Source organism: Melanaphis sacchari, unplaced genomic scaffold (assembly GCF_002803265.2).
Source record: "Melanaphis sacchari strain LSU unplaced genomic scaffold, SCAv2.0 Contig37_pilon_pilon, whole genome shotgun sequence".
NCBI classification, from domain to species: Eukaryota; Metazoa; Arthropoda; class Insecta; order Hemiptera; family Aphididae; genus Melanaphis; species Melanaphis sacchari.
In genome coordinates this window covers 126227-149952 of record NW_020271239.1, presented here as the reverse complement: position 1 = coordinate 149952, position 23726 = coordinate 126227, and the positions used below count along the sequence as shown (strand labels likewise).

The 23726-nt window shown below is 27.8% G+C and overlaps 1 protein-coding gene across 4 annotated transcripts in view; it reads right to left on the bottom strand.

Annotated features, from left to right (window-relative positions):
• LOC112597111 (filamin-A) overlaps nucleotides 1–23726 on the bottom strand; it is a 112005-nt gene that overhangs the window by 7581 nt on the left and 80698 nt on the right. For 3 of the 4 annotated variants that reach the window (XM_025343034.1, XM_025343035.1, XM_025343036.1), the window contains 3 exons: nucleotides 13549–13732; nucleotides 1874–2014; nucleotides 224–352 (listed from right to left, as the gene is read on the bottom strand). In XM_025343034.1, coding sequence (XP_025198819.1) covers nucleotides 224–352; nucleotides 1874–2014; nucleotides 13549–13732 — 454 coding nt within the window. Of the gene's footprint in view, nucleotides 1–223; nucleotides 353–1873; nucleotides 2015–5907; nucleotides 6350–13548; nucleotides 13733–23726 lie in introns of those variants that run through there. The other variant, XM_025343037.1, reaches the window with a different exon arrangement.

Genomic DNA, 23726 nt, shown 5'->3' with positions numbered 1-23726 from the left:
TGACAGAAAGTATTAAAATACTGGAAAAAATAGAATTGACAAAGGAACAAAGATCTAAGCAATAAAAAAATCGACTTAATGCAACTAACGATTTAAAAAATAGTCCACGAGGTCAGACATATTTTAATAGCCACTCGTTCAAATCTAACACTAACTTCGTATGACATAGCGATAGCAAACTTATCTATACGAATAAATTAATAAAACAGTATCATGTACGCACCGGCTCCGGCTCCTTTCGTGTATATAGTAAAGTCCGATGGTTCTCCGCTGACACCGTGCGTAAGTCCCGGTCCATACGCTGTTATGTGTCCACTGGTGATTGAGTCGACATGGAATTTGAACGGCGAACCTGTTAAACGGTAATAATGTTTATTGTATAAACTATAATAACTATTCGATCTGTTCACATACTAAGCATTTTTCGCGGACAGTCATATATTCAAATAAGTAATGAACTTTAAAGACCGATCGTTTTTGCAATAGTGATGTTTAAAAACATTTTTTATTATTATAATTTTACTGAGGAAAGAGACGATAACATCACAATAGTTTTAACATTTTTTTTTTTTTTTTGGTTCCTGCTGTTATATTTTTATAGCAAATAGCATAAAATAATCATAAAAATCAAGCAAACTGGGTGTAAATTATTTTTTTGTTTAAAACTATAACATAAAATAATTTTTTAATCAAATTTACAAAAAAATAAAATCGTAATTTATAAGTATTAATATTACACTATTATTTCTGACCACCAGCAAGGAAATATAATAAAACCGAACTATTTCTGATTACAATAACGTTTATTTTTATTATCATTATTTAAAAATCCACATATTATATTACCCGAGTCATAATCAAGTTGAAAGGAAAGAAAAATCATAAAAGATATAAAAGAAAATTAATGTCACATGCTTTTAGTTTTTTATGTTGAATTGTGTTGTGACACAGATGAATTATAAAAAAAATAGTGTTCTTTTTTATGATCGTGTACAGTATAGTGACTATATTGCTAGTATATTGGCCTCTGCAGTCGAAAACTTAACATGCTAAATAAATTGTCTGATTTAATACTTAGGTGATTTCAGGAAAACATGTTTTTTAACATTTAGCTTGTACATAAAATGGTTACAAATACGAGGTTGTTTATACATTATGCTATAAAAATAAACACAATTAGTCAAGACCCCATAATAAATTATAAGGTATTTTTATAATATAATATTCACATCTGAGTTCCATAAATACATATAAAATATTACTCAGGTGGAAAATGTTGATTTTAATTAGATCCTTTGTGTATTCTAAAATTACGATTTATCTCGTACACAATATTTATTTTTTTTTTAACGACACTTCTGATATTCAAAAGTGAACTTTAAAAATTGGCAACGAGCACTGCAGCATCTTTTTTCCGAATAACACTAAAATTAAGCCATGGGAACTGATGTATTATAGTATAATATACACCATGATTATTGCAATCGGATAGAGAATACTGAGTTTATTTTCGTTCGCAGCGAGTGACCATTATAATAAAAACTAATGACGTAAAATGTAAGGAACGTTGGTTATAACTTATAATTCTCTCTAAGAATTTAACGTTTATATTATATAAATATTTATTTTTTTAAATTTTTGTCATAATACTATATTATGCGAAAAGTATTTTTGTATGAAATCGAAATAGAATTCAAAACTTACAGTTAAGCGAATTCATTTGCAGGGAACACAATATCTAAAATTGGATTTTTTTTATGAATTATTAAAATTTTTTCAAAATTTACAAAATAGTAATACAGACGTTTTCGATTATTTTATTTATGATTTTGTACAATTACAATTACGCGTTTTCAACGTTTAATATATTTACCTTGAACGTTTTCTCCATTGTATTTAACGAATAACTCATGCAAGCCTTCTTCCTTGGGATCGTATTTAAGCGAGACAGTTCCATCGTGATTATCCTCGACGGACGGTTGATCTCGTTTACCACTCGGCATTGTAATATCAGCTGAAAAATAAAGAATAAAATTGAAAATAAATTAAGATTTCAAACTTTTTATTTTCATACATAAATATATAATTTTCAATACAACTCATGTTTGTTGACTTAAAAGTATATATAATTGTATTTTATACAGATTGTATTAAAGTTTCAATAATATATTGAAATACACACGAAAAATACTCAAAAATGTGATACTTGTAAATATTATAAAAATATATAAAGAGTGATCTATCAATTATGTTCACTACACCTTTTTTTTTCAATAACGCAATAATTAAAAATCTTATTTAATTTTTTTAAATGTTTAAGTGTATTTGAAGTTCATATTTTTAAACGTGTGATTTTTTTTTTTTTTTTTTTATGCTATTTAAGATCTTGTGGCAAAACAAATTTATTTAAATAAAACCCTTCTTTGTATTGTAAATTATTTAATAAATAAATTTTTTGGAAATTTTAATGCACTTATTATTAAAATTCGAACAAATAGTTTTTCAATCATCAAAATGTTTGCTTTAAAAGTAATAGTCTTCAAAAATGGTTTTATAAAAATAAAAAATATATGTAATATTGAATCTATAGTATTTATTGTACTTGGACGATTTTTATAAATTTTAAGTAAATAATATTTTTAAATCACTATATTTTCCAAACCCATTATCATAAATCTATTATCCTTAGAACACAAAGTTAAACAACTCAAAAACATCGTCCTAATTTTTATTTTGATACGTCAACATTAAAAAAAAAAATATCCGCTAAATAATTTACAGTAGATAGGAAAGGAACTTATTTGAAAAACAGAAATTCGATTATCTATAGACAATGTTTATAGTTAAGCATATTTAAAAATTCAAAATTCAAATTTATAATAACTGCATTTTTGAAAAAGAAAAAAAATGTGGTGAGCATTTATGTTTGGCGAATTATACGGTATCTATTATAGTTATTTAAATATTTTGAATTTGAATTATTTTTTTTTTTTAATTTCCCTATAATGATTAATGACAAATTTAAATTTCACTATAAAGTCTATCCAATGGATAGCATACACGTTAGTATATTATGTATATATTGTTCATTATATTATAATATGTTTTATTGTTATATCTAATTGTGTGCGCTCTCTTATTAAGCCGTGTTGATAAATTAATAACGATTAATATAATTGTATACATATGGCTAATTTTATTTATTATTTACTTAAAATGAATAAATGATACAACTAAATCATATCAATTTAATACATTTATTTATCAATAAAGTATAATAACTAATATAATATAGTATAATATTATGTTATATTCTAAGATATTTAGGGAAGAAATATTCTTGTCTAGTTATGAAACGAAAAAAGTGTTTTTTCTTTTAGTTTTGTAAATAAAATTGTATAGGTACTTTATGTTATCTATTTGGTGTGAAAATAACAAATAGCCCCATACTAATATGTCTACATTAGACATGTGAATGTTTTATTTTTAGATTTGTCAGCACTTACACATTGCAGACAAAAGTATGTTTTACATAAAAGAAACCATGTTTCACATAACTCCATTAATTAATACGAATAGCATTTAATATTACTGGCATGATTTAATTTCACTGTATAATAATATAGCCAAAGTCGACGAGTAGGTGTTGATCGACGCAAACGAGTCTGGTATGGTGCGGTCATATATATGTAAGCCAATGGGTAACGATGTTCATTGATAACACCCCGCTAAGATATGTCTAACATCTGCCAAAAAAAAAAAAAGTAGATTTTCGAAGACCGTCGAATCGAAAACTTGAGATACCTCAAGTAGTATAAAAAGAAGAGTTCTCAAACCACCGTCACCGTCACCATATACAATAAATTATTATTCGTTGAATCTAAAGCATATTTTATTATATGATGAGAATATATTTATATAAATTATTATGTTATAAGAGCGCAATTCAATGTATGGCGTTGTATTGGTTAAATTTTTAAGACACACGTAATGTGTCCAACTCTGAAAAGTGGTGAGGTTTTCATTAACTCGAATATTATGAATTGGCATTAGAACATTATTATCAGGTACATCGATTACTGTACTCAGTCTCGTAATGACCGCGAGTTTGATAAAAAAAATGTGTCGGGCCAAAGATTGCTCTCACTCGGTCATTCATATTGCCGAATCCCGTCGCCATTAATTATTCGAAATGTCGCAAAAAATACGTATACTTATCGTCGCGATCGTAATCGTCCGACGATTATTAATGATTTCAACGCGTGTACGCATCATGATTTGCACAGCTAAACCGTTGACTGCACCTAAGAGGATACCAGTGTATGATGTTGTTTCGGTCCTACAAACGTACAGCATAAGTTTTTAAGTTTTAATATCAGAGTGAATTGAGCTATCGTCAAATTTGATGGTAAGAACCGTAGACCTATAAACCAATTGGCTTAGCGTCTAGAGAGAGAACATTTTGGGACGAGATATGAAGTGAAAGCAAAAAGATACAAAGTAACAAAATACGACGTGTCTCGACCGAATAATAAAAAAATATGAATAATATTAATAAATATTAGTAGTTAAATATTGTATTATTAATATATGTGTTGTAAATTCCTTGATTAGTATTGATTGTTGATATTATATGTTTATAACCAGGGCTCGGAAGTTGTAACAAATGTATATTTTTCTTGGTTCGTCCTAAAAGGAACCAAAGTAAGATACAAATATATGTTTCTCACTTCTCAGATGTCATACACGAAATTTAATTTTGCTATTTTTTGTATATTTACGGTTTTTTATTGGTATTTTTGGGTATATTTTTAAAAATATTTAAACTATTGAAAATAAATAGGTCTTATTGAATAAAAATTTCATGTTTAATGTTCTCGCTGCATAATTATAAAAAAAATTTTTATAATAAATTTATAATTTTTTCAAATTCAACGCATATTTTTTGATTTTTCATGCTATTTAGAGCACATATTTTAGAGCTTTTAAATACAATATATTTAAGAACTAAAAAGTAATATTTTTAATGCTATACAACTTCCGATCCTTGTTCCTACGAGTCTGTATAATATATATAAATAAATATAAATTGATATTATAAGTTTATGATGGAAATAGAAAAGAAGAAAAATGTGTTTTTTAAACAATATTGTGTGATTTCTCCCTCGAGATGATGTAAGTCCTTAAAATATCACAGCAAAATTCGTTAAACAAACAGATATCTTTAATAACGAATATATTCATTCTAGTAGAAAAATTAATAACATAAAATTGGTGCCAGATCTAAGTTTTGAAAGCCCGAGATAAAACTATTAACATTGGAGATGCATTAAGAAAAAAATAATTATAATAATAAAATCATTTAAGTCATTATTAAATTTGATGCATTAATTTTAAATTTATTTGGTATTCGATCAAATTTTTAATGGATTAAAAAAAATAATATCAGTTCACATCAGTAGGTACATTCCTTTAAATCGGTACACGAGTAGAGACGAACTGAGTACATAACAGCTTGAAATAAATGTTTACGGGCAATTTCTTAAAATGCTTTTTATATCTTGACTATTAGTCAATGTTTTGAATAACTGATCACTTTACAAAGTTACCAAAAAATCGAGGACATCGACTCGAGGCAGCTTGAAAACAAACTCTGCAGCCTCGACGCTCAGGTGCACTTGTACCCCCTGCATCATCCCCGCAAAGTCCGGCAACGCGAAAAAGTGGGACTGCTGAACGCAATTTTTATTTTTTTTTATTTGCACACGTTAAGGGGGGGGGAAGGGGGTACCGTCTTGATTTCGACGACTGCGACGTGTCCGAGTCGCGCGCAAAGGAACCGATAAACAAACAAACAAACAAACCGACGACGACACGACGGGCGCAAATGCCGCGACGCGATCGTACCTTTTTTGGTGTTGACGTAGTAAAACGTCAAAAATGTGATTTCGGGTTGGTCGTCGTCGGCGCGGTCGCCCGCGGCGCTCTCGGGCCCTACGTCATCGCCGCCGCCCTCGTCGTCCCCGGACGGGCGGGGCCGCCGGTCCACGGCGTCGTAGCCCCGGGACAGGTGCATCACGGCCGCGGCGCACGCGTCCACTTCGCTGACGGTCAGGCACTTGAGGTACGGCCGGTAAGCGGTGGCCAGGCACGTCCACGTGGCCTCCTCCACGGGCAGTTCGAAGTGGAACAGGTACACCATGTCGTCCGCGGTGTGTAGAACAGTGTTGCGACAACGGTACGCGGTGTTACGGTGTTGCGCGATTGAATGCCGGCGCGGTACACGGGGCGACGACGGTGACGGAAATGCCTGCGAAGCGTGTAAATGCGTGTCCGCGGTGCGACTGATATCTGGGCCGGATTATCGCCTAATCTCGAAAGGTCCGGCCGGCACATCATCAAACGGGAGGGTTACACCCGGGAATCCGGCGGGCCAAAAGCCAATACAGCGGCCGCGGCGGCGGGTTATTAATTTAAATTTATTATTATTATTATTTTTCGGCGCAAAAAAAGAGCAAGAAAAAAAAAAAAAAAAAAAAGGGAAAACGGGAGGGGGTCGCGGTCGACATATTAATAGGGATAATCGCGTATATCGCAATGCACACGCACACCTATGTGACACATATTAATAAAATAATATGTCGTGTGCCCCGGCGAAAGTGGTCTAATTTTAAAACGATGTCGCCGAGAGAGAGAGAGAGAAAGAGTTTTCATTTTTCTATTCTACACGTCCGAACGAATACACGACCGGGCGTGTAAAATTTATATTTTTATAATCATAACGATAACGACGAAGAAGAAGACGATAAAAATAATAATGATAATTTATATTCGGCAACGCGGGCTCGCGCGAGAGTTAAATTAACCGTACGACACGGACGTTTGCTGCTGCACGTCCCCGACTTTGAGGTTTCGTAAAAACGCGGGGCGATTGGTCGCGCTTCGTTTGTACCGGAGAATCTCATCGTTTGCACCAAAAAAGCTGTACTTATTAAGTTGTAGCTGTTTAGAGACGCGTATAGCATTTCATATATCTATATTCATCTCTAATTTAAGCATAACTTTCGTAAAAACCAAATCGAATTATTGGTTGTATTTTGTTTGTATACAAAAAGCTATGCGCGAGGAGTTAAACGAAACTATTATTGTTGAGCTGTTTACGTTTCTAGTGAAAATCTAACTATATGTACGGGAGAATATAATACTCTTATGAATAAGAAAATAATATTCTATATGGCGCCTATGCATAGTTATAAACTTATTCTAAATAGTGTAATTGGTTACGAAAGATAATTACGACGGTGTCTGAACAATTTTTCGATATTCGTTTATGTTTTCATCGCTTGTTAAACATTTTCTGAGTCGTAAAAAATTTAATATAAGTATAATTAGATAAAACAAAAAAAACCAGCGACAACGGAGGAGTAGAAAAAAAATTACCTAGGCATTATGCTCGAAAACCGTCATAATCATTTTGTCAATGGTCATATTGATGCCAAATCTCAGAGCGGAACTAATAACGAAACACCCAAGTGTTTTGGCAATATATATAACAATAATTGATTCAACAAAACGACGGTTTCAACATTTAAATACTTATTGTTTGTTTTTATAATGAGTTTTTGTTTACCGATCGAATGAAAAAACAACCCAATGTATGACCTTTATTGACTATTGACTATTGAAATAAAGAATGAAGTAATATAATATAGTGTTAAGATAAATTTTTAAACATAAAAACTGCTATCTAACTTACCAACTACTAAAATATCTATTGTTTTTTTTATAAATTCAAAGATTAATGCATGTGTGTATTGTATATATTTTAAAAAGGTTTTTTTTTTAATTTGCTGATAGATTCTATATAAAATTGGTCATTTTGAGAGAAATATTAATAATTATTGAGTATTTTATTTTTATATTCTTGTAAATATATATGAATTTCGAATAAATTTATGATAATTCATTGAAAAATTAGACAACTTTTTTTTTTACTAGCCTGTGTGATATAGGAAGAAGAGTTGAATATGACGAAAAATTACTACCAGTTTATATTTTTAAAGATAAATTAGATACATTCTACGTTTAAAAACTAATACTGTTAATATAATTCTTATTCGTAAATATTTATACAAAATTATGATTGTTATTCATTAATACTAAAAATATTTCAAGTATTAATCGAATTAATTTGTTTTTATTTAAATATATTATGAATTATGTAAGTTTACTGTAAATGCTAAACAAGATTTTTTCATATAGTCTATGATATCATCACAGTTCAAAAGTAATTAGCACTAATACTATTTAAAAAATCATAATTTCTCTTTCAATAATATACTTTATTATTGATATTAAATAGATTACATAAAAAAAATATAAATAACATTTGTAAAAAGGAAATTGTAAGATGTTTATAATTTTAATGAAACTTATAATTTATTTTTGCTACAAAGAAAATATTATTTTTAAAACTATTTTGTAAAAAAATCATAAAAAAAAATGCAGTTAGATTAATGAAAAATATAAAAAAAATTCTTGGCATAGAATTCAAAGGTAAACACTGAAACGTAGTTTATAACACGAGTATTCTATTAAAATAATAATATGATGTGTACAAAATAATTTCGGGTAAAAAAATGTAAATCTAAGTGTTAGTAAAAAGTACTTACCTACAAACTAATAAAATAATTATAATAATATTAAATTAATTTCACGTTTTGGTAATCGTTTTTTTTTTTTCCATAAACCTAATTACACAATATTTTTTTATAAAATCAAATCAAATAAACTTAAAAAAAAATTTTTAAGTTTTTTTTTTTAAATAAATATGTGGAAAAATAAGTCTAATAAATAAACAAATAATATTTATAGTATAAATATGCATAAGTTAGCATCAGTTCATAAAAATGAAATATTTCAATAATCATGATTCACTTTGCTTGTTTGTTTTAACTAAAATTAACACGAAACATTATATTTAATCAGATAATATAATAATAATAAAAATGATACAAATCACCTACTTAAGGTTAATATCAGGACACGTTGTTGTTTAAAATTAAAAAGTAGTAAGCTATTAGAAATATTTTAAGGTGATAAAATTTAAAAATTAGTTTTGTATTATTTATTATTTATTTCATTTACTAAAATAGACAAACAAAAATTATATATAAATAGATCAAAATAAAAATATATCCTAATAATTAATAATTTGAATAGTTTACTTTCTTTCAATCAAAAGTTCAAAAGAATTTAATTCAAATTTCTTTTAATAATTTCTATAACTTATTTGGATAATATTTATTACGTTAAATCGTATCAATATGAAAACTTAAGAAAACTGTGATAGGTGACTGTGATAGATGGTCACTGTGATAATCTTTTTTCGTAAAATTTGAATCTGGTTCATCGTATAATGACAAATGCCTATCTACAGCATTAAAGTTGATTGATATAATTTTATTTACAATGGGGAACATATTATCTGTATGTGGTGAGTTTAATAAAATCTACGAAAAAACATCAACTAAGTAATACTTATAACATGTATCTTATTTCATTTAGATGTATCTCAAACATTTTAGGGAAAATTTTTTTTTTTTTAAATAGAACAACCTCGAAACTTGACTATTTGTGAATTGTTCTTTCGTGTACATAACTTGGAATGTAATCAAATTTTTGTGTGTTTATTAATTTTGACAATCTACGTAATGATATAGTTACGCACATAATAATAATTATACGACTAGGTTGGTTTCAAACAATTAGTAGATTTTCGTGTGAAATCAAATGTTTTGTCAATTTCAACGATGCAGAGTAAAAACTCTTTAGATCAATTATAACGATTAGCAACGGCTAAAAATTTATAATTTAGTTACCTAAATATTAACTTTATAAATTACATTTTTTAATGGAAAAACGACAATTTTTCAAATAACTTATAATTTTTATACGATATATACCATTCCTAATAATTTTATTTGTAAACGACTTATTTATCACGCATTAATGTTGACACATCATCAAGTATAATAGATTAAATAAAATGACTTATTGAGTTTAGATGGCTGAAAGACTTTTATTGAAAGTCAACATTCAAATTGTAAGTATATTTTACAATTTTAACAAATACCTCATTATTTTACGAATTACATAGAAATTTGCCTAAAGTGAAATGAAAACAAGACAGGAAACAAATACAGGATGTTGGGCAAAAATTCGTTCCGCATCAATATTACTTGGTCAAATTAGGATGCAATGTAGTTTGTCGTTACACATAATTAATTTGAAACCAATTGTTCTAAATAAGTTATTCTTACAAAATATAATAAATTAGTAAAATTATTTTATGAAGCATTTTTTTTTTCAAACAATTTTTGACTAGACTTAAGTTTTAATTATTGGAAGGATTGGTACTTTTGTATATTTAAAAAAAAATTTAACTTTAGAATCTACTTCATATATTTTTCAGTCATGGAAGAGTACGTTTACAGGAAAAACATGAAGTTTATTTATATTAAAAAATATATACACCTATATAGAGAAATATATATTTATGACTACATCTCATCAGCGCAGCATTTCGAAGGGATTTGACAAAGTCGTTTTCATTGAAATTTAAAATTAAACATATTAAATCCAATTCATTAAAAATAACTTGCTTGTAAATAGTATTTCATTATCATTTTTGAATGTAACGCATTATTAAAAATTAAATATAAAATGCATTAACATAATATTATTATATGATATTTATTTAAAATTCTAACGGATTGTAAGATCCAACTAAAATACAATAAAATATATAATAGTACAATATTGACAATGATATACATAATATATGTATAATATATCATCGAGGTATATATAAAAATTAATGGAAGTATCATTTTAAAAATTAGAATAATTAATCTAAAATAAACTGTTTAAGATATTTAACTATGTATCCTGATTTATTATATCATAACTAGATTTATTGGTACGATATAGACAAAATATGTTTGTTTTCGCAAAAAACACGGTAGATATAAAATTCTTTCAAAATATAATATTAATTTTACAGTATAAAAAATCACTTTTTTAATTTTTTAAACTGCTGTAATTATTTTGTTATACAATAAATTAAAAAAAAAATATCATTTTCAATATACTCGTATTGTTAACTTTAAATCCTTTAGCTAGGGTTTTTTCTAAGGTTATGCGGTCAAACAATAATCTATGCAGAAAATTAAATTTAAAAACTACGTTACAAGAAGTACTATCACGCCTCATATAATTTTGATTACTTTAATCTGGAAGTGGACAATTTTATTCAGGTATCATAACAGAACTTTTATTTTTGAATTAATTTTAAATAACACCAGAAATATATATATATCAAAATATTCAATAGTTTGTAACATAATCACTTCATTACAACTTCTGAAAATAGAGAATTTTAAAGTGAGAGCCCGACCTGACCCTTTCAAATAAAAAAGTAGGACATCTGGGTACTACTCTACTACACAATATGTGTGAGTGAATCACTGTGGTGGATGTGTTAAATATATCATTGTAAACAAAAAACTAATCTGTGTAAAGATAAAGCCTACGCGATATATTTCAAGGTTATGTTTTTTATATTTATATTATGTAAAGTAATTCATTTTACTACTAGTAATATAAAAGGTTGAATTAATTTTTGACAAAAACATTCCATTTTAAAATGTTAATAAGTGTAAGAATATACATAACAATTCTATATCTCCACGAATAATGTTTTTTGAATTATAACAAATTAATGATTATCATTATTTATAGACTATAGTTTAAAATGTTTAAATATGTAATTTCGTATACATTTCATATTAAAATTAATTTAAAGTATAATTATATTTTTAGATTATTTGGTTCCAGTATAAATTACTTGAGAGGAACATTGTATTACATATTCAAATCGTAGCTGTAAAAATTGAAAAAACAAACATTTTTTCACTACAAACTACTCATACTTTTTAAATTATTATGATGTTCAGAAATGTTGTCAACATTTAAATTTAAAATGTATATAAAAAAAGGCTGTGTATTTTTAACATTTTTTTTTTTTTGCAGATATAAGAATAATTATTTGTGATATTTTATTAAATTGTCAAGCATTTTTTTTACCAGCAACAAATTTTTATCGACATTTATAAAAAACTATACGTAGACATTGAAAGTTTCAAAAGTCTATAAGTAGTTCAAAAAGAATTAAAATATTTGGTAAATTATACTTAATGCAAAAAATATCAAGTATCTACAGTTATTATCTTTTAAATTACACCAAAAATAACAAAATCGATTTCTGTTCAAAAACTGATTTTGCGTAAAACTTAAAAATTTCCGTTTTTCTAAAACATTTGTTAGTTTTTTTCAGGATATTTAAAAAAATACAAGAAATTTTTAATGTTTACCTGTTCAAAATACAAACTAGGTAATTATAATTTCCTACTAAAAATCACGCTCAAAGTTGAAAATCTAAGTATTTTTTGAATAATTATCGTGTATAGTGTATAAATAAAAAAAAAACATACATCTATCATTGCAAAATACATTGAATGTTTCACTCAAAATTTAAAATTATGAAAATTCTACTACTTCACGAGACATGATAACTAATGTATAATTTTATTGTTCCTGTGAAACAAGTTTTCGTAATGAAAACACGTCCGATCTATCGTCTCCCAATAATTATAATAATATATCGTACACGTAACAACGTACGTATTATTTATTTATTGCATATTATGATAAAACATTACAAAATATAAATTTGAGATATTGTCACGCCAGAGATGATGCGGTCAAAGTCACTGCTCTGCGTGTAAACAAGAGCTGCTAAATGTATCACGCGTGCGAGTTTTTCTTCGCGACTAATAATAATATAAAAAATCCTGACGAATACGAGGTTTGCAGCTGTACGAGGCTGATCCTAATTTCCTATTCAAAAAGATACACGATTTTAAGTGCCAACACGCGCTATCATAATACAGTCGAGATGAATAAAATATATTAAAATGTAATTTCGTCGCACAAATAATTTTCGTGATCTTTGAAAGAAAAAAAAAAATCACAGAAACTCGTTCGATCCTGTGCAATGTACCTATTAATTATAATATTGTTACAGGGATACAGTGATATACATTATAGCAACGATGTTATAAAATATCTTTAATGTTTATTTTTTTCAGAAGAGAGAAAGCGCATAACGAGATTAATGATGCACGGGATTCGGAAATAAAAAAAAAGACAGAGTTAAAACTATTTATGTGCGGCGTATACGTTAATAAATCATTATACATATCCATATATTATATTCGCCTCTGCGTGCACTCCGAAAACCGCGAGAATGCCATTCGTCTCATTTATTTTATTAGCAGTGCTCCACGATGAAAACTAGCGCATTATTGTAGGACTCGATTTGCATAACGACTGAATAGATATAATAATTAAATGCTGTTTGACTCTTTGCACGTGTATAAGATACACATTATCGTACACTACGATTAATAATTCAATAATTCTCACCTGTCAAATGTCCACCGCACGAAGGTACCGGTATCTTGTCCAAAGACACGGGCCTATAGTCGTTGGTGTTGGTTGAGGTGGTTGTCGAGGTGGTGGTGGTCGTCTGTTGCGCGTACTCGTCGAAGCGCAGTTGCTCGGCAAAGTCTCTGGGCAACCGTTTTACTCCGACCGTTCCTTCGGTGGCCTGTCGGTAAACGGAAATAAAAATTTGATTTCATTAATTTTAAGCAAAATAAGCCACAAGTACGGACGTTACCGGACAACGATGCCAGGAGACGAAGAGACAATTTATTCAATGTTACAATATTATTACACCATTATCGATTGAAAATAATTACAAGCCCATCACATATTATACATAAATAATTAGAGACCGTAATTACATGCATGAATATGAGTGTTGAAGTGTGGGAGTTTCAAATCAAACTGATTTCATTAACCTTATTATATTTTGCATAATATTTATGTATATTTAAAGGATAAAAGGATATTTTGTTACTGAAGCATACAATTTGAATAGATAAAGAAATTATTTCCTCATTCCTATTGACAATATAGACTATTTTTAGAACGCATATTTACATCACATGTTTCAATTTTTTAGTGCATATAATTCCGGTCTCCAGATATACCTAATATTATGCACCGATAGTACGATCAAAATACAAAAAAAAAATAATTACAAAATCGGAAAATTCAAAGTCAAAACCAAACTCATATGTTTGTGGTGTTAGTGGGCCAACTATACTATTGGACTATAACAATATTAATTGAAGTGTTATTTTTCAACAAGGTTACTTCACCGAGTCTTGTAGTGGTTTAATGCACAAAAAAACTATAAGTTTAACATTATATTAAAATATTCACCTAGTGCAGTGGGTTTTCGGCGATGATAATATTATGTTATCGGTAGGCGCGGAAAATCGGTCTCGGCAGTGTACTATTTAATGTCATACAAGTGAATGGTGTACGCGCGGCGGACGGACTCGGCGACAGCAACTCGGCGATTCTTCCGAATGGAGTTACGCCTGCGACGGCGTCAGCGGCGATTTATTAATATTATAATTTTTATTATTTTTATAATTTCGTTTTCGCTGTGCTGCGGCCGACGAGTGCAGCGTACGACGGCGTGCTCGGTTACGGGATCACTATAGAGTATAGGGGCCGCTGTTCAAATGAAAACCAGATCGCGTCGGAGAGGAATAAAAAACCGAGAAATAAAGAGAGAACCGAAATCAAATGCGTAAAGCAAAAATAAATGGGAAGAAAAAACATAAGCGAAATCGGCGGAAAGCTGTACACGATTTATTTATATAAATATTATACACGGCTCGGAGTAGCTGGCTTGGAGTGCCACCGAGTCGGCGTAATTATATTGTTGTGCATGTGATATTTTTATAATATTATATTATTGCACATTATTATATATACAGGATGATCGCCAAGCATGAGCACCCCATACGTGTTCCTTAAATAATGCATTTATTTAAATTGTGATTTTTCGGAATTTTAGAATACACAATATAAAGACCATATTTTCGAATTCTTGAGATGTTTAGTACTACTCACTTAAAGTGTTCTGTGGCGAAAAAAATATTTATTTTTTCAAATGAGGATCGCCGTTATTTTGTAGTAAATTATTAAGAGCATAATTGTTTTAAACAATTTTGTATACATAATTAAAAGTTCAAACTATTAGTTTTTTTTTTTAGTTATTACCAAGAATAATAGTTCTTAAAAATAGTTTAAAAAATATAAAATAGATAAAACATTGGATCTAGTATATAAACTTGGACTAGTCGAGATTTCATAAATTATACACAAATACATAGATTGTTATTAATCACCAACATTTTAAAATCACCCAACCCCCATATCTTCTAAACCCATTATCGTGGACTTATTATCCTTAGTACGAACACAAAATTAAATAACTCAAAAACTAGGTACTCGTTCCAAATTTGATTTTTATACGTCAACATTTTCAGAAAAATAACCCACTAAATAATTTAAGTATATTAAAAAAAGGTTTTAATTTTAAAAACAAAAGTTTATACCTCCGCAGGACACATGTCATATTATATTAAGTAAAAAAAATCAAAAATTTGAAAGTATAGTCTTTAGATATATCTAAAATTTCTGAAAATTAGATTTTGAATAACTGTATTATTGAAAAAAAAATGGGGAAGGGATATTAGATAAATCACCCTGTATAATTATATATAATATAACGCGTTGTGTTGAGTGTCGAGATGGATACACGTCTTATCCGCCGAAATTGTAGAGGAAGGGCCACCGAGTGGTGTTAATGATCTGGGCCGTGGTGTGACCGAGGTGGGTGGATACGCTGCTGCAGTGGGATTGTGGGTGTCACGAGATTATACTATTATTATTATTATTATTATTATAGTCGAGGAGACGTTGTCGACGGCCCGTGCAGAACGCCACTGTCGCTGGCAATCGTCCAAACGTCCACGGTCCGACAAATTATTATTTTTACACATCAAGACCGTAGTGGTGACGTTTTGTCCGATTCCAGCACCGTCACCGTTCTCTATACAATACGAATTTCGGTCAGCACTATTGGAGCACATGCGAATGTGCCAGGGGGTGCTTAGCACTCAAGTACCTTAAATTAACACAGCTACGTTAGATTTATTTTGAACTGCAATATTATTGTTCATATAAGTTTGATTTTATAATTTATTATGCTCTATTATAATAAAACATTGTTTTAAATATTATTTCAGCTTAAAATTACATAATTATAAACTAATCTAATAGGCTACAGGTCAAGCAAAAATTAATTTTTTTTTTTTTTTTTGATATTCATGAGTTTGTGTGGTTTGTTTATATTTCTTAGGAAAACATTCTGTAATTTGCGCATGAGAAACATATTTAAAGTTTATATTTAATATATTTTAGTAAAACATTTAAAAAATAAACTTCCGATTAGAAAGTACTGTCAATATACGTGAATATACAACATAAGTACCGTGGCGGTTCTTCACAACGTTTAGATTTCGAATGCGAGCAAGAGTATTTTAAATGAAGGATCTTGGGCACACGTGTAAGAACACGATTTTTGACAGTTTCACTTCTTCAATAAATCACCCGAAAATATATAAAAAAAATAATAATATATTATATCACTAACCTTAACTTGAGTGCATTATAGAATAAGAAATACGAATTTTCAAAATCTGCCTTTGGTGTAATCTATTGAAAGTTTTCTTTTTTTTGATTATATGGCGTTCTTGCAATCTATAGATATGTTCACGAAGTATTAAATGTTTGTAACATTTCGATTAAACCACGATTACAGGATAAGTAGATGTAAGACACTCGAATAGTGTCATATGATAATACATTATTATATTATTATGGAATGCTTGCCAAACGCCGAGTTAAGTGCCTAGCCACTTACTAAAATGTATATAGCGTTTAAAGAAGATTATAGGCTAATAAACGATTCATGTCGATAATTTCAGTTTTTATAATGTTTACGAAATGAAAAAAACTATTATCGAGTAGAATTTTGATGGTTATTAGGAATTAAGATGGTCTTTTGGCATCTTTATTTTTCCGTTAACGCATAAAAAATAAATAATAATAAAAAACGTTGTAGAAACAAATTATTTTCACGTAAGGCAAACAAGCGTAATAGCTGACATCGTCTGACACACGTTTTATTTATTTTTTTTTTTTTAATTACAATTTAATATGTCAAGAGAAAAGGAACAATTTAAAAATTATCAAGTCGCAGGGTCTTATTATTATATCATCATAATCTAAATTTAATTTAACGAATGCATGTTATGATGTTTAACAATTAAATTCAAAACATTAAAAAAATTAATATGATTAAAACATATTTGTGATATTTATTTGCAAATCTATTTTTGAGTAAAATCAGAAATGTTTATGCCAAGTGGAGTTTTGTTAAAGAACACAAAACGTTTTAATCTAAATAGGTGGTATTTTTTTTTTATTTATTACAACGTTAAGTAGATTTAATGGGTTTATACCTAAGCCAAGAACACTGCAATTATTGTATGTAAGTATATTTAATACTGTGTTACCTACTAACAATTTAAAAAAAATATTTTACATTCAATATTCACTAACATTTAATTAAAATATATAAATAAACAACAACAAAAAAAAATTATGCAAAATATTATCATAGTAAATTTAAAAGGAATATATCTCGATATCTAAACCTAATATGACAATAAAATCAATATCATCGAAACGAATTGCAATGAAACTGTATATTATGATTTTATTTATTCGATTAGTGTGTTACGTTGCAAAATTAAAATACGTGGTAAATCGTGAAATCATTCCTTAAGGATACAGTAAAACTTGTATATTATTATTTCATAACTCTAACAAAATCTCAAATGTGATGAAAAAAATATCTTAATTGTTAATTTTAGATCTAGAGGTTCGAATTTCTACGAAATAAAATTAATTTTTAAGCGTTTCCATGAACTATTTACCACGTGTTTTCTACAATTCGCAACCATTTTTTAAATATAGAAGTCATAATTACGATCTGCACGTTGAGCTGAACATTTTACGATTGTATACGTAATATCAGTAGAAACAAACATGACCGTCTTATTGCATGTGTTAATATAGACAACTACAAAAAAAATAGTGATAATAAAAACATCAATAAAAAAATTAGTCAAAGCTCAAAACTCGTGTACTGAAGTACTTAAGCCTCTGATAATAAGTAAATAAGGTAAAATATAGTATTGATAATAGTAGCAAAACCTACAAGTTAGAATGTAGTTATACAACAAATAACTTTAACAAATTACTTAATATCACTCCTAATGAAATGTGTGACAAATAAATTATAAATTAATGTAGTCAAAGTAAATTTAAATCGTTCACAAAATAAACATTTATAAACTCTTTATTAGAAATTGAAATAACCACAAAAATCAAGTAACTTTAGAGTACTATACTACTATATGTATATACTTAAAATATTCAATACTATGAATATAATACATATTATTATGTTGCCATGTCATTCAAAACTTCTACTATTATTTGTTAAATGTCTTTATTGATTTATTTGGCATTCAATAAATTTACATTAGTTGCTTGAGTTTATTTCATAATAATTTTCAACAGTAAAGTAACTAACAGACGAATCGTATTTATAAGTAGGTAAAATTTAAAAGTTATAAGTACTCCCAAAACTAACTGAAACAAAACTACCTAAAATATACAACATCGTACACAAACAGCTGAAAGTTGTTTAAAGTTATTTTAGTTTAGTTGAAATAGGAAAAAAAATTAAGTGACTTAATTCTTTTTTTTTTCGTTCACCAAGTACAAAATAAATTAACTTAAGTTAGTTAAAATAGCTAATTAAAAGGAAAATTGAAACTTTTATTATCATCAATAAAACTAAGTAGGTACCTATATATTTTAAATATTAACCTGTTGTTACGTACGATATATATAAACACGTGTATTGTAGAAATATGACAATTAAAATTACAATTTTATGTGCCAGATCATGGAGATACACTGAATATTTATTTATAAGTAAGTTGCTTTAACATCAACACATTGCATGGACGAAATACTGATACAGTACTACACGAGAGGTTGCTAATAATAAAATTCTAATGAAATCGACGCGATGATGGCGTCGAAATGTATAATAATATGTAGTGCTTTCCGGAATACTGACTGTTGAATTATTATTATTATTATTATTATTATTATTAAAAAATGTGAACATAGCGTCTTTCCCGAAATTATAAAGTATAGCGGATCTAAAGATTAAAAGTAAAAAAAGACATTACCCGGCTTACTCGTCTATACGGTAATAATAATCTCGTCGCGCAAGAAAAGTGAAAAATGAAACAAAAACTGTTCAAAGATAATATCTCAGATATTATTGTTTTGACGTAGTCCGGCAGCGCGCGACGACGATGGTCATGAATAAAAATGATAATTAATTACGTCTGATTGTCGCAAAAAAACCGTAGACGACTGTAATAATTATTAATAATGTTATTATTATTATTATTATTATTATTATTATTATGTGTACTCGAAACAGCGACGATTGTAAATACCGTTTTGTCTGTTTTTCGTTCCGCGCGAGTTTAGTTTTTTCGACGGCGATTATTTATTCGTACGGACTGACGTCAAAATATACGCCCGCGATCACGCGTAATAATAGCATAATATATAACACGGCAGTTATCACGCGCCAGAATTAGGGCTCTTTCGAATGCAAGTTCAAAAATATTTATGACGTGATTTTGATATTTCGCACGAGATAATACTATTTAAAACGATATCTTTCATCAGTTTCAAACATTATGAATGCTGGAATATTTGAAATATATCTATTTTTACCATTGAAGTGGCTTAACACAATAGTGAACAAAAATATGTCGAAATGTATGTATAAAGAAAAAGAAATTGTAATTTTGGGAAATTTTAGAAAACATAACTTGGTAAGAATACACACGGAATTACTGAAAATATCGAAACAACTAACGAGAATCAATGATAATTATAAAATGATATGTATATATATTATATATGTATATTAATCATTATGTTAATGACATAAATTAATGGCATATTCTAATTAGGTAATTTAAAATGTTTCATAAAATGTATTACCCAGGTAAACTATATTATAAATCAAATTTCGATGTTTTTTAATCGATCTGATAATCTACTTAATATAATTATCATATTTTTAAATAGAATAAACATTATTCGTCATAATACAATATATAATAATATAACGTTCATCACTCATCAAGATACAGGACTTTCGTGCTCAAGTTTAAAAATATTTATGACGAACTTTTGGTATTTTGTACAAATCGAATCACTGAAACAAGGATCAGTGATTGTTATTTTTAATAAATAATTAAAATCATCTGATTTATAACACTAAAATAAAAAATTTTAATTAATGTTATGTTACAGAGTTGGACAATTTTTGAGAACAAAACGTTGCAATAATTTATGTAAAATAACTGGAATTGTCAAATAATGTATAAGATACAAAATTTATTATTTAGAAATTATTGGTATTCAAATTTATTGTTCAAAAATGATTCTATTAAAAGTTAAGTTATAAGTTAAAAATAAATTAAATTAAAATTTTTTTCTAATCGATCTAAAATTAACAATAATAATAATAAAATATTAAAAATGTCTTTGTGCACAAATGCACAGAATTTTCACTAGAATATTTGAATGTACAATTATGTATTTATGATATAATGTTATATGTTAGTCAGTATTTTACAATAATTTCCTTTACTTTAATGATTGAAAATTTCTGTAGTAGAATTTTCATGGGTCATACAATAATGTCAATAAATCTTACAATTATGTTGCGTTTAGTTAAAACCATAACTATTATAACAAAATTTACAACGATGATATTTAACACCGATATAGAAAAACTAAAGATGTATCGTGTATGTTACTAGAACAAAAATGTCAAAAACTCAAAGTTAATTTGTCACTAGTAAATCAAAGATTCGCATAACGCTTATCACTCATGGAGGTTGTACTTCAGAATAGAATTTAATCAATTTTATTATACAGAAACTCGGTGAGTTATATGTTATAACTTGTAACAAATAATTACATCATATTATAAAAATTGAATATGATGCCTCAGGCTTAGCTCTAACCATGTCGAGTGGAGATGTTTCGTCCAATTGGTATTTTAAGGGGTTATAATTAGAACTTTTAATATTATTCTCTCAAAATACTAAGAAAAACAGTCGGATACTTAAAAAATGTATAAGCAGCTAGTGCAGTTTTATTGAGCAGAGCTCAATACCATTTTTTTAAAATTTAATCGTAAATTTGAATCGTTTTAGTGCACGAAAGTCCTCTATCTATTTATTAATATAATTATAATATATTAAAATAACAAAACGCATAAAAATAATAAAATGCAGTTTATAATTGGACAACATAATAATATGCCTACAATATGTTTAGTCTCCACACTACTATACATAAGCGAAACAATAGTTAGTCATAATCAGTCAACACAGAACTGAAGAAATATAGATATATATACCACCTCAAACTGACCTGATTGTGTTGTTTGTAGAGCAAATTTGTTCATTTTAAGTATGTTTTCCAGGTGTATCCGCTTAAGTTACAGACGCGCACTTGAAAATTCTCATCGATACCACACATTATCACATAATATTAAATCCATTATGTTAAACTGTTATCATTGTATACGACGATATAATAATTAATTGTAGGTAATAATTTTACGATAATATAATTGTATTTATTATTAGTATCTACCAATTGCGAATGGATGAAAGACAAAATATGTAGATTTATAATTACATGTTTTATACGATTTAATTAAGATTACACAAATTTGCATTTTTAATTATTTAGTGTAGGCAATTTTAGTGAAATTTTGTGAAAAATAATGTCAAATTTAAATACTCATTCAAAGTAACTTACACGTGAGACTACTTCAGTGCCATTATTGGCTGTTGAATAATTACGAGATTACAAACGTATATAAACAATGTCACGCGAAAAAGATCGACAAAGGCTATATTGGTATATACAAATATTACTATAAGGCTATACAGGTACAAATATTACTATACTACTGTTAAAAAATCAAATTTATGAACGATACAGAAGTCAATATAGGTACTCGTAATTTTGTATCAATTTATATTTTTAAATATTATTTAAGTTTAAAAAACATAACAATAGCGAATTTTAAACAACAACATTTTTTCATATCAAAAATAAATGGCTGCCGTACAAAAAGCATAAATTTGGTTTTTTAACTGAGAATAGATCTAAATATTTGTTCTTTTTCATTAGAAATTGTCTTTACAAACATTTTGTGAGTGTGTGGCATCCTCTTCTAATACCAAAGTATTTCTTTTACAAAATATATTGAAAATCTCTACGTTTACCTATAGACTGTAGAAAATATTCCCTTCAAATGTCAATTAGTTTAAGTATTCGCTTATGCTTTACACGCTATTATAATATGGAGTTACCACTCTAATAAGTCCATTTTAATCTTTCAGAAACATTTAATTCACAACGTTATATTAACTTATACGATTTTACATAAGTACCCAAACATAAAGGCTGCTTTGTGAAGTTTTCTCTTTATATAAATATTTTTTTAATTGATAACACAGACGATATAATTTAAACGAAAATATTTAAATATTGTAAAAATGTATTTATACAATAGGTTTTGCCAATTATTTGATTGCTACTTTTACACATATTTTTTAAACAGTTTATCATATTGTTTTTTTTTTTTTTTTTTGAAGAGTGTCAATTTGTCAGTAGTCTTCAAAAACAATTTTTTTATGGAAACAATTTCAAAAAACAAAATATTTACACGCTGCAGTTTTATCAAAGAAAAATAACTACGTTCGTGCGTGGCGTTCAATAAAAAAAAATATATATATGCGGTTTATACATATTATAAATGACTAGACTTTATTAACTCTATTTAATAATATTATTATATCGTACATCAATGTCGTGTGGATTATCAATAATTTTACCTACACCAGACTACGATGATATCTATTACGATTAAAAAAAATATTATATATAAATTATACATGCATATAAATCAATATTAATAATATTATTATTGTAACAAATGTATAGTGTACTGCGTGTTCCCGTTATTAATAATGATATAGTATAGTTATAATAATAATTAAAGAATAAAAAGTAATAATAATATTATATTAATATGTATATATTTTCAACACCATCATGCTCCGTTATACTAACTTAAATGTAACATTATAATGCCCAAGCAATATGAAAAAGCTATAACTTAATGCAGGCGCGTATACAGAAAACAATTTCGTGGGGGGTATAGTTAACCCCTAAACCCCCCTGTACACGTGCCTGATTTAACTCTAATAATGAAAACAACAATATTATTATCATCGTCACAATCATATTATAATACAGCTCTCTCCACACGAAGTGATCCAATATCATCGTCGACTCTCCTACTACGTTATAATATATATTTTGCACGATATAATAATGAACAATATTATTATACGATTATTATTAATTTTTTCTTTTTATAATATACATTTTTCGTTTGTTCATGGCGTTACCGT